The sequence below is a fragment of the Camelus ferus genome, chromosome 18 (assembly GCF_009834535.1).
Source record: "Camelus ferus isolate YT-003-E chromosome 18, BCGSAC_Cfer_1.0, whole genome shotgun sequence".
Classification (NCBI taxonomy): Eukaryota; Metazoa; Chordata; class Mammalia; order Artiodactyla; family Camelidae; genus Camelus; species Camelus ferus.
In genome coordinates this window covers 9,728,762-9,748,741 of record NC_045713.1, presented here as the reverse complement: position 1 = coordinate 9,748,741, position 19,980 = coordinate 9,728,762, and the positions used below count along the sequence as shown (strand labels likewise).

The window sequence follows — 19,980 nt, the reverse complement described above, 5'->3', positions numbered from 1 at the left end:
TGGGGCCATGGTTTCCAGGCCCTCCGGGGGTGGGAACAAAAGCCCTTCTCCCCCAGCAGTTGCAGGCCGTGGTCCACTGCAGCAGTGTTCCCTGGAGAGATGCAGGTCCCCAAACTGTCTGGCCTCCTCTTCTGAAGCAGGGCGCCCCTTTGGGCCTTGAATGGTTCTCTTTTCCCAGCCCCTGCCCTTGTGCCAAGTCAGATTATCTTTCCTCTTACAGACCCTGGCCATCACGACTCCACATCCAGAAGGAGACTGGCTCAGGGAAGGACCAGCCCCAGCCAGAAGGAGTAGAAGTCAGAGCTCAGGAGCAGGAGGGCAGCTGCTGTCTGCTGAGCACCGACCACATGCCAGGTATGCCACACATCAACTCCTTTGTGTGAAATCAGTATAAAGTGAGGGCGACCTGAGGCTCGCTGGGGGAGCAGCGAGAGGAGGGTTCCAGGCATAGGGAGGCGCTCCACGTTATTTATCTTCTCTACCGTCAGGACGTCCGTGTGGTGTCCAGGTGTCTTGGATACATGACGCCACTGCTGAAGGCACGCGTCTGCCTGATGGACGGGCTGGTTTCTCTAGGCATCACAGCAAGGCGGGAAGGCTGTGGTGTGTGACGTGCATGCTCACTCCTACTAGGTCAGGTCAGCGTGTGGTCCAATCCGAGAGCTGCTGTCAACCACTGACAGGTGCCTGTGTGTGAGTCACTGAACCCCTTAGTCTTCGGTCCCCCAGTGGGAGCAGGTGGCCCAGCCATGTTCCTCCCAGCTCAGCTTCTGCGCAGTGTGAACGCTAATCCTTCACTCGGCTGCTCTGATTTACCTCCACTTGCAGAGCAAACTCCCCCTCAAAATGCCAGCTGCCGTGTAAGGAGAGGAACCTCAGAGCAGAGCCTTGGCACCAGGGAGGTGCAGGTGGGAACCCAGCTTTGTACGCGCCGTGTGGCCTCGAGCAAGTTCTTTGGGCTGTTTCCTTGTCTTTGTCGGCCCTGGCCACCAGAACAAGATACCAGAGACTGAAAGGCTTAAACAGCAGACCTTTATTTCTCACTCTTCTGGAGGCTGGAAATCCAAAATCAAAGTGCCAGCCGATCTGGGTCCTGGTGAGAGCTCACTGACTGGCCGACATCTGCCTCCTCGCCATGTGCTCCCCTGGCGGACAGGGAGCACGCTCTCCAGGGTGCTAATCCCGTCGTGGGCCCCATCCTCGAGACCTCATCTCAGTCTGACGCGCCCCAGAGGCCTCGTCCCCAGATACCCACGTGGAGGGTTAGGGCCTGAACATCTGGATTTGGGGGGACACAGTTCAGTCCACAAGGAGACTGACGGGAGGGGATGGATATTCAGGAGGTGACTGATACGGCGGCTGGCACACAGTAGCTGTCCAACCCTGAGGGCGCTTCATCCCGCTGGCAGGGTTCGCCGCTGCCCCTTCCGCAGGTGCGGCGCAGGCACCCACTCTTACCGTCAAACTCTAGTGCCCCACAGGGCAGGGGCCACGTTGGCCACTTCTCTGCATTCCCTGCCCCCAGCACAGCACTCGGCGCGGGGTGGGCGTTCACGCCTCCGGGAAGAGTAGGCCCCGCTGCCGGAGCACTGACTCAAGCAGTCAGCTCCAGAAGTTCTGCGTCGCCAGCATCGCTCGCGGCTGAGATGCACAGGGGTGTTATTGATGGGGCGGACTTGAACTAGATCGAGTCCCGTGATTTCCTTGTGGATAAGGTAGGAGGGTCCCTTCGATCTCTGTTTTGGAAAAAGGGCTTTGCCACTCCCCCAAAGCAGAAGCATGCTAACACCTGACTCTCAGTTCTCCTGTGCACTCACTGTGCTTAGCAAGTCTCTGTACTAAGAAGCTGCGTCTACCAGTCGGGAGGCGTTGTGCTGCAAGTAACAGGAGACCCGATTCTAAACGGCTTAGGTAGGGCAAAGGGCATGTCATCTTACATGTGAAGTTCTCCAGCGGTGGTAGGGATCCAGCGCTGGTTAGTTCAGTGCCCAGGAGGTGACATCATCAAAGACCCAGGTTGTTTCCATCTCTTTGCTCTGTCATCTGGGGCTGTTAGCTTTTGTCCTCAGGTCACAGGATGGCTGCAGCAACCCCCAGCATCACACATACCTTCACATCCTAACATCCCAATGCTCGATGACCTTATCCTTTCTTTGTGTTCCTGTCAAAGGTCAAGGAAAGCACCAGAATTGCCCCCAGCAGACTTTCCTGACGGTTCTGCTGGCCCTAAAGCACTTCACATGCTTATTCTGACACCGCTGGTAGAGACCAAACAAGATCCGCTCCTGGCAGCTTAGAAGCTGCCCAACCTCCCAAAAAGCACGAGGCCACCTGATTCCTGAAGAAAACAGGGACTGCACAAGCAGGAAGGGCAGGTGGTGACTTGTATAAACAACGCAGTGCCAGCCACACGTTCAGTAAATCACTTGTGCAATCAAGGTCTCGGGATGTTGGCGTTTTAAAGGTAAATGTGTTTTCCTCTACGGAAATGACTGTTCTGACGCGATGTCAGAGTGATTGTCGGGGCATCGTCATGTTGCACTGAGCCACAGTCTCTCCCCAGGTGACCCAGGTGGCCGGTGCTCTGCGTGAGCAAAGGGGCTTGTAGAGTTCAGGACTCCTGGCTGCAAAGTCGCTGCTGTCCGTGCACAGTTCGTCGGAGGGAGCGTCCTCATTTTTAACCTCTTCACATCAGTTGTTGCTCATACAGCAAGTGTGTATTTTTACTCAAGGCCCTTGAGTTGCACATAGCCCAAGCCCACTCAGGCCAGCCCAGACTAACGGCGAGGTGACTGAAGGCCTCAGCAAGGACCGGACGTCACCTGTGGCCAAGGCTTCCATGGCTGGGAAGCTGAGCTACCCACCCAGAGAGATGATTTCTTCCACTTCGCGTGGCCCCTGGGGTCTCTCACTGCAGCTGCACCCAGCAAGCCAGCTTGCTCTGCCCCCTGGCACCTTCTCTGCCCTGGTCTCTGCTTTACAGTGGCCAAGTCCTAGCCTCCACGGCCACCCAGACGCCACCCGCTAGCTCCCTTCCCCCCAGCACACTCGCCCGCCCCACTGTCGCTCTGGCCCGTATGAAATTCCCAGGCCAGGGGGCCTGACCAGTGCGACCTGCCGGGGCTGGCCCCCCCCCCCGGGGCGGGGCGGTCAGCCGTGGCCGGAGCGCTTACTCGATGCGACCGAGATACCAGGGCTGCGGCCATCGGAGAGGGTGTGAGTCGGAAGGCAAACGTTGCATGCTGGTGTATCTGTTGCCCTAGGCCTGGCTTCTAATGTTTGTTCACTTTTCTTTTTTTCTGTTTTCAAACTATACAATACATTGATGCGTGTTTGCTGTGAACACTGAAACGTGTAATGTCCAAGTCCTCCTTGACCGCTAGCCTCGGATCGCAATTCATTCCTCTTCTTAGATGTAATCAGGGTGATCACATCCTCTCAAACTTTTCCCCTCCTGCCTCTCCCTCCCCTCCCCTCCCCCTCACTATTTCTCTCCTTTTCACACGCGCACACACACACCCCTACATAATTATAGGTGTTGGATTACAGAGATGATTTTATACTGTATTGTGATATTTTTCCAACACCAAATGTGCAGTGTTTTTCTGACACCAAATACGTGTTATTTTTTCATGCATCAACCAATTCTCTGACACCAACTGGGTGTCCAACAATTCAATTCTGGCACTAACTGCCCAGAGTTAGAAAGATGCCACGGGTTACAGGCTCCAGCCCCCACTCCAGACACCAGCTCCAGTCCCAGGGCCACCTGCACTGTCACAGTCGGCAGCTGTAAACAGTGTCTCTCACAGCCTCCTCGCCAGGTTCAGTAATTTGCTGGGATGATTCGCAGAACTCAGGAAAACAGTGTACTTAGTATAGCAGTTTATTTTAAAGGATCCAAATGAAAACACACGTGAGGAGGTCTTGAAGGGTCCCGAGCACAGGAGCCTGTCCCCAGGGAGCTGAGGAGTGCCTCCCCCCGCCATGTGCATGCATTCAGAGGTTTGGATGCTCTTTGAGCCCCACTGGTTTGGGAATTTTATCAAGGCTTTATCACGTAAGCATGATTGATTAAATCATCCGCTGTTGGTGACTGGACTCAGTCTCTAGCCTCTCTCCCCTCCCCAGAGGTTGGACTGCGGGGCTGAAGTTTATAGTCACCTGCTTGGTTTTTCTGGCTACCAGCCCCCATTCTGAAGCTCCTAGAGGCCCCTTACCCAAGAGTCATCATGCAAAATACATTCACACTCATCAATCTGCAGATTCCAGGAATTTTAGTAAATTATCGCATATTTTTGCAATGGAATAATATATACAACAGTTTAAAATGAATAAACCAATACAAATTAAGTGGTTGTCAGATTAGATTAAAACAGCAAGATCACCTGTATACCGTCTACAGGAGAAAAAGCTTACACCCAAAGGGACGAAGAGGCTGAATGTAAAAGGCTGGAAAGATACACTGTGCTAACAAGAATCATAAAGGAGCTGGAGTGGCTAACATCAGACTAAACAGACTTTAAAACAAAAATGTTACTGGAAATAAAGAAGCCGTTTCATAATGACTGAGGTGTCGATCCACTAGGAAGTTGTAACAGTTATAAACATTATAACCCTCACCCAAACAACACAGCCCCAAAACACTTGAAGCAAAAACTGACATAATTGAAGGGAGAAGTATAAAATTCAACCATCACGGATGGAGATTTTACCCCCCTCCTTTCAATAATGGATAGAACAACAGACAGAAGATCAACAAGGAAATACTCGGCTTAAACAACTCGATAAACAAGCGACCTAACAGACATGTCTATGCTGCGCACACGCCGCACATGGCAGCAGAACACGTGCTCTTCTCAAGCCCACGCTGGGACGGCCTCCACGGGCGAGTCCATGAAACAAGCTTCAATAAATATGAAAGGGTTGAAGTGATACAAGGCATGTTTTCCAAGCACAATGGAATTAAAAATCAGTAACAAAATAACTTGGGGAATTCACAAACATGGGGAAATTAAACATTGCACTTCGAAATAACCAGTGGGTCAAAGAAGTCACACAAAAAAAATAGAAAACTTACTTCGAGATGAATGAAAACGAAAATGCAACATACAGAAACTTAAGTGGTGTCACTAAAGCAGGGCTCAGAGGGAAACTTATAGCTATAAATGTTAATATTTAAAAAGATCTCAGATCAATAACCTAACCTTCTACCTTATGAAACTAGAAAAAGAAGAGCAAACTAACCCTGAAGCAAGTAGAAGGAAAGAAATAACAAATATTAGGACAAAAATCAGTGAATTAGAGAACAGAAGAGCAACAGAGAAAATCAATGGGACCAAAAGTTGGTTCTTTGAAATATCAACAAAATTGACAAACCCTTAGTCAGGCTGACCAGGAGAAAAAGAGAGATAAGACTCAAATTACCAGAATGAGAAATAAAAGAAGGGACATTACTACCAGCCTTACAGAAATAAAAAGCAAAACAAAAATAAAGGAATAATAGGAACAGCTGTCTCCCATAAATTAGAACTTACATGAAAGGGACAAATTCCTAAAAAGACACAAACTACAGAAACCGACTCAAGAAGACAGGAAATATGAGCAAGCCTACAACAAGCGAGGAAGGAGCAATTAAAACCCTACCCAGGAAGGAGCGCCGAGGCCCAGACGCAGCCTCTACCAGACAAAACACAGAAGTGCGCCAGTTCTCCAGAAGCCCTCCCGAAAGGCAGAAGAGGAAGGAACACATCCCGGCTTATTCTAACGAGGCAGACATCACCCTGATAGCAAAGCCATTCAGACATCACACGGAAGGAAAACCACTGACTAGTATCTCTTATAAATATGGACGCCAAAGTGCTCAAAAATATACTAGCAAACCAAATCCAGCAAGTCCGTAACTCACAGAGATTTATAGCAAGGATGCAAGATGTGTTGAATACCTGAAAATCAAGTAATGTAATATACCATATTAACAGAATCAAACCCAAAAACGACATGGTAATCCCAATGGGTGCAGAAAAGTCATCGACAAAATCAGACATCCTTTCATGACAAAAATACTCAGGGAAACATACATACACTTACCTGAGTAACGGCATACTTAATGGTGAAAGTGATGCTTTCCCCTAACGTCAAGAACAAGATAAGAACGTCCTCTCTTGTCACTTCCATGTAACATCGTGCTAGAGGTTCCAGCCTGGAAAATTAGAGAAAAGAAAAGAAAAGGCATCCAGGGTGAAAAGATAGAAGTAAAACTGCCTCTAAGTGCAGATGACATTATCTTACATATAGAAAAATCCTATCATAAGGAATTCTACTAACAAATTTTAGAACTAATAAATGGTTTCAGTAAGGCTGCAGGATGGAAAATCAATATGCAAAACTCAGCTATATACCTGTATGTTAGCAATGAACAATCAGCAAATGAAATTAAGAATACAGTTCAGATTTACACTGTCATCAAAAAGAATCAAATTCTTAAGAACAAATTTAGCAAAAGAAGTGTGAGACTTGTACACTGAAAACCATAAACCATTGCTGAAAGAAATTAAAGATCTAAGTTAATAGAAACACATCCCTCATTCATGTTGTGCATAGCAATTGTTAATTAGTAAGGTTCTCCAAACTGATCTACGTATTCAGTGGATTCACTATCAAAATCCCAGCTACTTTTCCTTTGCAGGTATTGGCCAGCTGATCCCTAAAATTCATATGGCATTGCAAAGGGCACTGAATGGCCAAAACAATCTGCAAAGGGAAGAACAAGGTTGGAAGACTCATCCTTCCCAATGTCAAAACTTAACTACACATCTACAGCAATGACGACAGTGCGGTCCAGGCACAAGGACAGACAGAGGGACTAGTGGGATAGAACTGAGAGTTCAGAAACCAACACTTACGTTTACGGTCAGTTGACTTCTGACCAAGGTGCCAAGACCATTCAATGAGGAAAGAATAATCTTTTCAACAAATTGCGCTGGGACAGCTGAATATCCACATGTGAAAAACACAGCTGGGCCCTTACCTCACACCATATATCAGAATTAATTCAAAATACACCATCGGCTTAAATATGAGAGTTAAAAGTACAAAATTTTTAGAAAAATGAATAGATGTAAGTCTTTATAACCTTCAATTAAGCAATGGTTCTTTAGATACACACCAAAAGCACAAGTGAAAAAAGAAAAAATTCATTGGACTATATCAAAATTAAAAACTCTTGTGCTACCGAAAATTCCTTTAAGAAAATCAAAAGATAACCAACACAATAGGAGAAAATCATACAGCTAGTAAACAAAGCTCTGGTTATGGCCGGGGGAGGGGCAGGGGATGGGAAGGGGGACACTGGGAGCTCGAGAATTGCTCATATTAGCTACTATATATAAAATAGATTAAAAAAAACAAATTTCTTCTGTATAGCACAAGGAACTATACTCAACATCTTGTAGTAACCTATTACGAAAATTAATATATGTATATGTGTGACAAACATTATGCTGCACACCAGAAATTGACACATTGTAACTGACTATACTCCAATAAATTTTTTTTAAAATCATACATCTGACTTGTATCCAGAGCACATAAAAAACTCCAAAGCTTAGTAATAAAGACAAACAATCCAATTTTAAAATGGGCAGAGGATTTGAATAGACATTTCTGAATGCACAAGTGGCCAATATGCACATGAAAAGATGCTCAACATTGTGAGTCATTAGGGAAATACAGATCAAAACCACAGTGAGATACCACTGCCCACCCATTCAGTTGACTATAATAAAAAAAGATAGACAATAATAAGTGTACAAGAATGTGGGTAAGTTAGAATAATGTGACTGAGTTAGGATAAGTTAGTGGATAAGCTAGCTAGAATGCAAAATGGTGTGGCCACTTTGAGAAACCATTTAGCACTTCCTCAGAATGTGACACAGGGAGTCACCAGATGGCTCGTCAATTCCACTTCTGCATATCTGCAGAATAAAAACGTGTCTACACAAGAACTTGGACATGAATTCATAGTAGCATCATTCATAACAGCCAAGCAGCCCAAGTGCTCATCAACGGATGGGTCAACGAGATGTGACATATCCACACGATGAAAAAGTATCTGTCAGTGAAAAGAAGGGCCGAAACATGCTACAGCATGGATGAGCCTTGAAAACGTGCAGTCACAGTGAGAAGTGAAAGAAGCCAGTCACGAAGGACCACCGGTTGTGTGATCCCATTTATGTGAAATGTCCAGAATAGGCAAATCTATAGAAACAGAAAGTAGATTAGTGGTTGCCCAAGGCTGGAGGGGCAGGTGCTGGAGGGAAATGGGGAGCGCCTACTAAGGGGCATAAAGTTCCTTTGGGGGCTGATGAAAATGTAAAATTAATTGTGTTGCTGGTTGCATGACTCTGAATATACTGGAAACCACTGAATTATACACCTTTAAAAGGTGAATTGTATGGTACACGAATTATATCTCAACAAGCTGTTTTTAAAAATGAATGAAATAGGTTTGTATGTATCAACCTAGATAAATCTCAACAAATGCAGGTAGAACAAGTTGGAAAAGGAAGCAGGAATGCATACAGCCTGACAACATTTATGTGAAACTGTAAAACAAAAAGTAATAGCATATATTGTTTTTGGAAAGACAAGTCCTCAATAAGATATAAAACCTTAGATGCAAGAATACACCCCAACTGCAAAATGTTCCCTCTCTCCATAAAGGTTTTGTTTTTATTTTATGGCTTTCTCCATCATTTATGTTTAGTCCATAAAGAAATATATGCCTACGTTCATATCCTTTCCTTTCTTAAATAAAAGACAAAAGACTATCCTTTTCTCTACTTTTTTAAACTGAACAGTATATACTGGAGACCTCTCTAAAGTTTACAGAGCTGGTCCAGTGGGGCTCTTTGGTTAATCTTGTTGGGGTTTATGTCTAAAAGGAGGAGCGCCAGAGATGGACGACTACACGGAGACGCTGAAGGATGAGGAGGACGCCTTGTGGGAGAATGTGGAGTGTAACCGCCACATGCTGAGTCGCTACATCAACCCAGCCAAGCTCACCCCCTACCTGCGCCAGTGCAAGGTCATCGATGAGCAAGATGAAGATGAAGTGCTTAATGCTCCCATGCTGCCGTCCAAGATCAACCGGGCAGGTAACCGTAGGGGCCGCGCTGGCAGAAAGGGTGGGCTACCTCTTGCAGCAGCTTCAGTTGCTGTAGCAGAATGAAGTTTCTCTCAGTCACGGGTTTTGTAACTGGGGTCTGTAGACCTCCGCCCACCCCTGCTCCCCCACCTAGCTGTCCATGTGTAGAGAGAGTCCATGAAATTGGAAGGGGGCGGAGGGCTACGTCTTTATTTTACCGTCCTTCACTGAGACTGAGCGTCCCCTTCAGTTACGAACGATGGTGATCAGCGGTACCTGTGTCTTTGTCAACAGTGAACATTACAGATCTCTTCTTGTCACGTTACAGCTGTCACAGACCTTCCAGAATACTTTTATACTCATCTCCCCTTGAAATTATAGCGGTTATTAGACCTGCCAAGAGATTGGGGTCTGATGCATTAATAAGGAAGCCCATTTCGTACTGAATCACAAATTTAATACTTGATAACTGTACCTTATTATAATTGGTTCCCTTTGTAATCCTATGCATTTGAACAGATGGTTGGAAGTATTATTCTGATAAAGGGTCTGTAGGCTCTTCCAGACTGCCTAGGGGTCCACGACACTTTATCACATTCATTAAAGGTAGTAAGTGTGGTTTGTGAACATTGTTTTGGTTTCATATACGTCTGTGAGTGTGTGTACACATACAGGTTTGTACATTTTTCTTTGTGTGTAGGCATGAGGTCACAGTGTTAAATACATTTCCTTCTGTGGCTCACAGTTTTAAAGGTCTGAAAGTCACTTGCCCACAGCATGACTGGAGATAAGCAGCTCATAATGCTGTGGCCGTCTTTTGCACACACGACAGACATCACTAAGCACAGCGTGCTTTCCTGCCGAGCACGGGTGTAGCCTTAGGACCCTTCTCAGCACAGTGCTCGAGGCAGCTCTGACAGTCAGTTGACACAAGATGAAATTTATTTATTATGTCTATCCTGTGGGAAAGGTAGAGTTTTAAGACCTCGAGGGGAGAAACAGCTGAAAATAAAATGTTCAAGGAAGGAGCAAGAAAAGTAAACAATAAATTGAACCAGTAGGATAAAAATTGAAAACTGCCAGGCAAATTACAGTTAGATTAGATGCTTCCAGACCATGTGATGACCCCATAGAAGAACATGGAGCTGTCCTTGCTTCCTGTGACTTTTCCTAGCTCCCCACCCAAATATTTGTCTTCCTGGTCTGAATCCCAGAGAACCGTATGTTATTCTGTAACTGCTGCTGCACTCCCACCCTCCCTCAATCACAGATGAGCTGACGCTTGTACGGTTAATTTGTGCTGTGGTCACTTGGGACACGCTTTAAAGCCAGTGGTTTCCTATTATGGCTGCAATTCCATTTATTCTGGTTCTACCAATTTCTTGGAGAAAGGAAACTAACACTCACTGAATCCCTGCTGAGGGCCTGGCACTTTGATTTACATCATCTGGCCTCCAAGATATAACTCAGGAGTGACAGGACGCGGTAAGACTGTCTTCTTAAGAGTGTACTGAGGGATGTTAGCCAGGCTAAGACTGGACTTGGAGACTTGCATCCAATCAGACACGCACTCTTCTTCTCACTGAGTGGTTTGGACTTTGCTCTAGGCCGACTCTTGGACATCCTGCACACCAAGGGGCAAAGGGGCTATGTGGTCTTCCTGGAGAGCCTGGAGTTTTACTACCCAGAACTGTACAAGCTGGTGACCGGGAAGGAGCCCACTCGGAGGTTCTCCACCATTGTGGGTAAGTGGTTTGTCATCAGGAGCATTTGGACTGTGGTAGGAGGGGTGTGTGTGTGGGTGTGTGTGTGTGTGTGTGGGTGTGTGTGTGTGTGTCTGTCCAGTGGTGGGACAGTTCTAAGGCTATGAATCTGTGACATCAGGACAGTGCCCTGGTGGCACTTGTGAACTGTCAACCACTTATTTCTGCCCATTGATGAAAGGTAGGTGATAGAGGAGCAAACTGAAGCAAGAGCCAGGAGAAGCGGGTTTTCATTGGACATCCCCCATGAATGCTGGTGGGGTGGAACAGAAATTCAAACTGCCCCCTGGATCTTGTCCTTGCCTTGCCTTCTCTCTTGCCAGTATCCCATGAACCAGAGCCCATGGTCATCGTATCTTAATCTTCCTTCCTAAGTATTCCTGAATCAGTCTTCTCTCCATCTACACCACTCCCCTGGCGGAGACCCTACAACCTCCTCAACCCTCTACATCCATTCCTGCTCAGCACCAGGGATTTCTCAGCGCCTCGTGTTACCCGCCCCACTACTTAAAACCTTTCAGTGGCTTCCCCTTGTTTCCATCCAAAGACCCAGGTGCAGCCCACCAGGACCCCACATGGCCAAGCTCCTGAGGACACTCCCAGCCTCACCTTTCTACCTCTCCCTCTCTCTAGGCTCCTTCCGTCTCTGAAATGTGCCAGGTTCCTCCTTCCTCCCCATAAGGCCTTGGCAACGTTGTTCCGCCTTCTTAGAATGCGTTTTCTCTCCTCAGCGCTTCAGCTCAACCATCGGGAGTCCTCTAGTGCCTCTGTCCACTGGGCTGGATCCGGTTCCCCTGTCACACAGGCTCATGGCCCCCCTACCTTTACTTGGTGAAATCCTCTCCATCTGTACTTGGGCTTGTGTGTGATCGTCTGCTTTTTTAATGTCTGTCTCCCTTACCGGACCGTAAGCTCTCTGGGGAGCAAGACTGTCTTACTCGCGCTGAATCCCCAGTGCCTAATGGGTAGTAAAAGCTCAGTAAAAGGCTGGTGAGTGATGAGTGAACGAATACCCCCGCCCCACGTCTGGAACCCCCTTCTCCCCCTCCCAGTCCCCGGGCCTGACTGGGCGCCCCCTCTCCGCAGTGGAGGAGGGCCACGAGGGCCTCACGCACTTCCTGATGAACGAGGTCATCAAGCTGCAGCAGCAGATGAAGGCCAAGGACATGCAGCGGTGCGAGCTGCTGGCCAAGTCGCGGCAGCTGGAGGACGAGAAGAAGCAGCTGACGCTGATGCGGGTGGAGCTGCTGACCTTCCAGGAGCGGTACTACAAGATGAAGGAGGAGCGGGACAGCTACAACGACGAGCTGGTCAAGGTGAAGGACGACAACTACAACCTGGCCATGCGCTACGCCCAGCTCAGCGAGGAGAAAAACATGGCGGTCATGCGGAGCCGGGACCTCCAGCTCGAGGTGAGGGGCACGCGGCCGGGCCTGCCGGGCCAGAGCGCGCGGGGGTTGGCGGCGGCCGCTGGGGCCAAGACCAGCAGGCGGGCAAGCGAGAGCGTCACACCTGGCCGGGTGGAGGAGACTGGAGGGCGCGGGGGGGCTGGGGCCCGCGATCCGCTCTGCGCGTGCGCGCGCCGACCCAGCAGGGCTCCCCGATTCCCCCGTGTGCATGTCTGCACGTGCGCACACGGTCCCGGTGGGCTGGACTTCCCACTGGGGGAGCCCGTGGAGCCACGTGCGCATGTGCAGACATGCGCACCTGGACCCAGTGGGGTTTCCCTCTTGCTCCGGAACCTGTATCCACCAGACACGCGGCACACGGGCCTTGCACCGCGCCGGTTGAGAGGGGAGACGGAGGACCCAGGGTCGCAGACAGTGGTGGTTGTCAGGAAAATCACCGAGGAGATGGGTGCAGCACCTGTCCCGTGGAGTCACGAGGTCCTTGAGGCCAGGACTGGGCCCTTCACAGCTGTATCCACAAAGCCCAGCATGACACAATGGAATCGTCAATACAGTTATCACTGAATAGTCCAGTAGCCAAATGATGGACATCATTAACGAGTTTACCTCCAAAAGGGAGAGAAGGGAATTGGCTTAACTCGTTCATTCCTTTTATTTGTTGTGCACCGCCTTGCACCAGGCACTTTCCCAGGGGTGCATAACTCAAGACCAAAGCCCTGCTGACATGGAGCTCACATTCTAATCAGAAAACAAATACATCAATACCTGGTAGTCATAAGTGCTATGAGGAAGAGAGAGAAGAGTGCGGATGGTGCATGAGGAATGCTGTTTTAAATCGGATGGTCGGGAAAGGTTCCCGAGAAGGGGACACAAGAGCGGAGATCTGCAGAAAGGGAAGGAGCCAGCCAAGCAAGTCTCAGGGGAAGCACAGAGAGCAAATGCAAGGGCCCCAGGTAGGGGTCATGCTCGGTGTTTTTGAGAAACGGCAAGAGAACCAGTGGGGCTGGAGCCAAATGAGCAAGCCGCATGGAGAGCTGGCCAGGGTCCAGATCATGGGGGCATGGTAAGAATTTGGAATTCATTCCAGTTGTGATGGAAGCCACTGAAGGACTGAGAGCTGCGAGTGACAACTGATTTATGTCTGGAAGGACCACTCTGGCTGCTGGGTGGAAAACAGACTCTCAGAATATTTATGAAGCACCTGCCATGTGTAAGGCACAGTGCTAAGCACTGTGGGGGACACGGGGATAAATAACCTGATTTCTGCTCAGGTCACTTTCAATTTAGTTGAAGCAGACAGATTAGTGAACAATCCAGTGGAATTCAGGTGAATTGAGTCAGAGTGTTTCTATAAAGAACATTGGCTTTTAAATTCTTTGGATTTGAGTTCAAATCTGGCTTCTGGCTTTAGCGCTTAGTTGGTTCTTGGCCTCAGTTCCCTTCTTTGTAAATGGCAATGATGTGAAAATGGGAATAATTCCTGTGCCTTAGGATTGCTGAGATACTGAAATAGAAGTCTTTGGCAAAACAGCTGACCCAGGAAGCACCTGCTTCATGTCCACTTGGATGGGACTGGGGATCTGGACCCAGAACAAGGCACTTGGGTTCATCTTCCAAGATGCTGAAGAGGGTTTTTTTGTTTGTTTGTGGTTTTGCTTTGTTCGTTTTTGCATGATTAGGAGGAAAGGTTTCTGTGCTGTTTTATCTAGGATTTGGGGAAATTAACCTGTGGCAGAGACTTAGAACTTTCCCTCCTAGGACTTTCGCCTGTTTTTTGTTTTCCTGGACGTATGTCAGTAGTGAGAAAACATGTCTAGAACTTGAAAGAACATCTGGCCAGCTGAGTCCTGGATCAGTCCTCAGCTCCAGGCTACTTCCCTGCCTTCCTCTTTCTTTCTTCCCTCCCTCAGGCCACGGAGGCACAGCCACAGTCCCTTCCTTGCTAAAGCCACCACCCTCTACCTGCCAGATTTCTTGAGATATTCTCCCCATAAGCCTAGACTTGAAATAGGACACTCACCACTTTGGTGCCCCTTTGCTTGCAGCCCTTGAAAACAATCTTCTTGTTTTGAGTGTTTTGCCAAGACTGATCAGTTTGGGGAAGCAGACATGATTAGTCATGGAAGTTTAAGAGGTCTTCTTCTGGTCCCAATTCTGATACCTCTTGAGGGTGACACTCAGCACATCTCCAGTTGTCCCATTTCCAGGGATAGTAACTGCCTCCTCCAGGAAGCCACTCCTTCAGCACTAAGTCTGGGCAGGTCCTTTAAGCCAGAGATCCTGTCGACCTACAGTCCAGTAGATCCCAGGCTGTTCTTTTAGCAGCAGTGCCATTGGTTCAAATAAAATTTTGTGTGAAACCCAAGAGGCCAAAACACGTGCAGGCAGAGCTTCTCTGGGACGTGAAGTCAGGGTGGGGCCCAGACGCCCTTCCCCCATCTATTTACTCACTTTGATGACACCAGGGTTCTACTGGGAAACCTTAACTTTGAGGATCAGAGTTTGAAACTCATACCCAGCTTGGGTATCTTTTATCCTAATCTGTAACCTGTTCCCCCACACACACACAGAAATTGCCTGAGGGGGCTTTTTAAGGGACATGACTGCTTTAGAACTATTCTCTTCCTCGGCAAGGAGATGGTGGTTTGTTTCACTGCAAAAGGTTTCTTTGAGCCCTTCTCGGTCACCGACTAGAGGAAGGGGAGAGGGGGACCTGACAGAGGTCATGCTGGGAAGTTGAGCGGGATCTGGGGAGGCAATGCCTTTTCTGAGTGTCTCCTGCCTGCTGCATTCTCCCCTTGGCACCCTGGGGGGTGTTCCAGATCGACCAGCTCAAGCATCGGTTGAATAAGATGGAGGAGGAATGCAAGCTTGAGAGGAATCAGTCGCTGAAACTGAAGAATGACATCGAGAATCGGCCCAAGAAGGAGCAGGTTCTGGAACTGGAGCGGGAGAACGAGATGCTGAAGACCAAAATCCAGGAGCTTCAGTCCATCATCCAGGTGAGGGAGGGGCGGGGCGGGGGCGGGGCTTGGAGGAGGGGGCGGGGCGGGGACCAACAGCCTGCCTGCGTGTGCGCGGCACAGACCCGTGCTGACTGCAGGACAACAGATAATTCATGTCATCCTTAGGGGTCTTACTTTACTTCTCTGTCACCGGGGTGACCCCCCCCCCCCACACTTCTCAGACTGCCTTCTGTGACGTAACACTTGTGACACTGTTCCCTTCCTTGAAGCACTCGGTGAAAAATCACCATTCACACCAAATCAGTGCCCCAGGTGCTGTGGGCAAAGTACATCTAGGAGACATTCTTGCCCTTACAGATTCCAAGAAACTCACCTCTCAGCCCCATGTGACATGTTAAAACTTCAAGCACCTCCTCACCTTTGTTATCAGCGAGTCATCTGTGGGTGTGGAGGGAGAACATCCCAGAATTTATCTGCAGCAGGGAGAAAAGGCGCCCCGCCCTTCCCCCAGAACGACCCCCGCCCGCCAGGATTGGCTCCTGGTGTGCCAGGGTCTGGTTCAGAGCAGGGGTTGGGTCCCGGTTTGATCAGAGCAGACGCATTGCTATTTCAGGGGAAGCATCTGGAAAGCAGATGAACCATTCTTGGTTGTCACCTGCAAAGTGTCTGGAGGAGCAGCTACTGCTGCTCTCGGCTCTGACAAGAACAGGGGCAGCACAACAGGCATTGGGACGTTTCTGAGCGGAAGTGGGTTTGATGCTTCTTTCCAGGTGATAAAAGTCATAAGTAATAAGCTGCTTAAGGACCCTGCGTCCCTGGCACAAAACCTTCTGCTCTCTCAGTGTGTGTTACGGGCCCCTCCGTCTGCCACCTTGCTCCCTGCCCCACCTCCACCCCAGCATCATTAAACGTCCCCACCCGCCCGTCCAGGCTGGGAAGCGCAGCCTGCCGGACTCTGACAAGGCCATCCTGGACATCCTGGAGCATGACCGCAAGGAGGCCCTGGAGGACCGACAGGAGCTGGTCAACAAGATCTACAACCTGCAGGAGGAGGCCCGCCAGGCAGAGGAGCTGCGAGATAAGGTGGATCACTCGGGTGGCATCCGCCCAGCCGGCGCCCTGGGCTGAGGGCCCCTGTGCACTGATGTGTGTTGGTGGGACCTCCAGACCCACGCTCTCTTCCAGGGACTAGGTCTGACCCCTGGTGTGAATTCCCTGTGCATCAGCACAGAACCTGGCAGTTACTTGGGAATTATTGTCAGTGTCAGTGCGGCCCTGTCTCCCCTCCTGACCGATGGCCACAGGAGGGCCTGCGCAGTGCATGCCCTGTTCCTTGCTGTACACCCTGGCACATAGTAGGTCTGCAGCAAATCTCAGTTGATTGACTAGCCTACTGCCGTGGTCCCTTCTGATCAGATAGCTGACTCTGAGAAGGTCAGGCATTGTAGGGAGGGACAGTCCAGCTCTGGCCAGGCAGCAGAAAGACACAAGTGGAAAACAGCTGTCAGCCCTGACTTGCTGACTGCTTGAGGCGAGTATAGATTTCCCACTGTTGCTCGCAGTACCTGGAGGAGAAGGAGGACCTGGAGCTGAAGTGCTCGACCCTCGGGAAGGACTGCGAGATGTACAAGCACCGCATGAACACGGTCATGCTGCAACTGGAGGAGGTGGAGCGGGAGCGCGACCAGGTACAGGCCTGCCTGGCTGCTGCTGCTGCTGCTGCACACGGGGCCGTGGGCTCAAGCCACTGGGGTCCGTCAGGGTGTTCTGTCCAGTGGAGTGGCATTAACTCTGCGGGGACTACTCATGAATCCATCTTTCCTGCTTCTCTTCCAAAAATGAATCGTATCCCAAAAGGCTTTTGGAATTCACAGGCACTTGAGTAGCTTGGGGGCCTGCGCTCGGCTCCAGCAGCTCATAGGACAGAGAATGGTCCTCACACGCCTGGTCTTTAGAGTAAGATGACCAGGTCCAGGCCCTGTCACTCTTCAGATGTGTGACGGCAGACAGGCTTCTACTCCCCGGAAGCCTCACTGTCCTCATCTGTGCCGTGGGAATAGTACTAACAGCACGACTTTGTAGGGCAGAAGAGTGGGCTCTGCCCTTGGCACGGAGCCTGGCCCACAGCCAGGGCTGGACAGACGGGGGTTGTGACACGTGTTACTGAGGAAGGCAGAGATTGAAATGCCCGAGAGTCAGGGTCAAGAGAAGGGCCGCGGACAGCGTGGCCGGCACGTGGCTGGGGAGCGCGCGTCCTGAGCCGATGTGGGTGTGTCCGGCGAGCAAGCCAAGCGGCTGCCTTGTTCCCTCCCCGTCTCCCACAGGCCTTCCATTCCCGGGACGAAGCCCAGACCCAGTACTCGCAGTGCCTGATCGAGAAGGACAAGTACAGGAAGCAGATCCGCGAGCTGGAGGAGAAGAACGACGAGATGAGGATTGAGATGGTCCGGCGGGAGGCCTGCATCGTGAACCTGGAAAGCAAGCTGCGGCGCCTCTCCAGGGACAGCGGCAGCCTGGACCAGGTGGGCGGGGGCTGGGCGGGGGCTGGGCGGGGCCCCGCCTCCCCGCCGCGCCTGCGCAGTCCGCCCTGGGCCGCGCGTCTGGGTAGTGATGAGTACCAGCCGCTCATTTGAAGCTGGAAGGTGCGGGGCAGGTCCCTGGCTTGGCCGCCTGCTGGCTAGGCCATCTCAGCTCCCTCACAGCTGACCCCTGACGGCCGTCAGCCCCCCACTGGGTTTCCTGAGACCCACCTGGATGGTCACGGGCTTTAAGATGCCCGCTCCCGTTAAAGTCACTGGTGCCTAGGAGGACACAGCCGTGTCCGGGCGATAGGAGGTTCAGAGAACATGTCACGGCGAGGCCCCAGGCCCTCAGACGTGAAAGACGCTGCCGTCAAGGCAGATGGTATCCCCTTCACAGCTGTGGGTCTGGGTGTACGGTCAACAGGCCATGGTAGGCAGCTCTGTCGTGTGTCGTGGCAGGCAGGGACAGGCGGGAGGTGTGGCTGGCACGGGCAGCAGCAGGGGCAGGGTGGGCCTGCAGGCTGAGGAGTTTGGTTGTCAGTTATTCTCGGACCATGAAGGATTTTGTGCGGCAGAGTGAGGCCCAAAGCTTGGAGCCTAGAGCGAGTGTGGCATGAGGGTGCTATGTGGCTTTGCGGGGGTCATCGAGAATTTACATAACGGGCCTGAGCCTCAGCTTCAGACAACAGGGTGAATCACTCAGGACGGTACCTGGCACTGTTTTCATGGTTGTTCAGTCATTCAGCAATATTTTTTTTTTGGACAAGGGAGATAATTAGGTTTTGGTTTTTATTTTTAAATGGAGGTGCTGAGGATTGAACCCAGGACCTCACGCATGCTAAGCACTGAGCTATACCCTCCCCACCCCAAAGTAAAGTTTCTTGGGTTTTGTTTTTTTAAACAACAACGTAGTGGAGGTGCTGGGGATTGAACCCATGGCCTTGTGTGTGCTAAGCATGCGCTCTGGCACTGAGCTATCCCCCTATCCCCGGGTAATATCTTTTATATTTGTAGCTTAGGCACAAGGCTAGAAATTGGCGATCTGATGGTGGCGTACCAGTTAAGGGGCCAAGTCCAGCCAGGAGGCAATCTCTTTACTATTACAAAGGACACAGGGCCTATTCCAGGCCCCTGGTGGAAGGGAGATGGGGTTGGAAGGCTTGTGAGGAGGACACTGGAGCTCGGATGATAAGTTCTTTTTTCTTTAAGGTATTTTTACTGGTTTATTGAGAATAACATGTATATAAAAAAGAGCATATGTTGTCATGAACAACTCAATACATTTTCATTGTGAACACACTAATGTAACCTCCACCCAGATCAAGACATAGAACATTACTAGAACTCTAGAAGCAACCCCTGTGCCTCCTACGCGTTACTACTCCCTCACCTCAAATATAGCCGTTATCCTGGTTATGATGTAGGTCAGTTTTATTGCCTCTTTCAGAGTTTTTTATAAGTGGGATCCTGCAGTAGGTGGTCTCTTGAGCCTGGCTTCTTTTGCTCAATGTTATGTTTGTAAGATCTTACCATGTAGTAGTTCATTTATTTTCATTGATGAATCGATCATAATTTAGAACGATGTTGGCGTCCTGGTGGACGCAGGGGTCAGGAGAGAAGAACAGGCCGTCCTGAGTTTCAGGCGTGGGTGCCCCAGGGATCAGCAGCACCGGCAGCAGAGCCGTTTGCCCGTCCGGAGGCTGCTCCTCACTCCCCATCACTGACGCGGCTTCTCCTTGCCGCCAGAGTCTGCCCAGGAACCTACCAGTGACCATCATCTCTCAGAACTTTGGGGACAGCAGCCCCAGGACCAACGGTCAGGAGGCTGACGATTCTTCAACCTCAGAGGAGTCACCGGAGGACAGCCGATACTTCCTGCCCTACCACCCCCCCAAGCGCAGAATGAACCTGAAAGGCATCCAGGTGCCTGCTCGCTTGAGTGGGGGTGGGGGTGGGAGCCCGCTGCGGTGAGGCAGGGCGGCGGAGGGGGGCATGCTGCCGCGGGGTCGGGCGGGGAGCCGGGGGCCCTGCAGGCCGGTGAGGACGTGGCTCGTGGTTCTGGGGCGGGACTCAGACCCCAGATGCGACTGGACATGTTTCGGCCCTATGAACGGAAATCATGCCAGGTCATGCTTTTTTCCTGTTTGTTTTTTTTTAACCAATTCTCTTATC

General features: G+C 50.2%; 1 protein-coding gene across 4 annotated transcripts in view; it reads left to right on the top strand.

Annotated features, from left to right (window-relative positions):
• Positions 1-19,980, top strand: part of CARD11 (caspase recruitment domain family member 11) — a 97,942-nt gene that overhangs the window by 58,465 nt on the left and 19,497 nt on the right. For all 4 annotated transcript variants that reach the window (XM_032459943.1, XM_032459945.1, XM_032459942.1 and 1 more), the window contains 9 exons: positions 221-354; positions 8,946-9,158; positions 10,756-10,893; positions 11,998-12,323; positions 15,143-15,322; positions 16,217-16,369; positions 16,849-16,974; positions 17,611-17,808; positions 19,555-19,731. In XM_032459943.1, coding sequence (XP_032315834.1) covers positions 348-354; positions 8,946-9,158; positions 10,756-10,893; positions 11,998-12,323; positions 15,143-15,322; positions 16,217-16,369; positions 16,849-16,974; positions 17,611-17,808; positions 19,555-19,731 — 1,518 coding nt within the window. In that variant the 5' untranslated portion in view covers positions 221-347. The remainder of the gene's footprint in view (positions 1-220; positions 355-8,945; positions 9,159-10,755; positions 10,894-11,997; positions 12,324-15,142; positions 15,323-16,216; positions 16,370-16,848; positions 16,975-17,610; positions 17,809-19,554; positions 19,732-19,980) is intronic.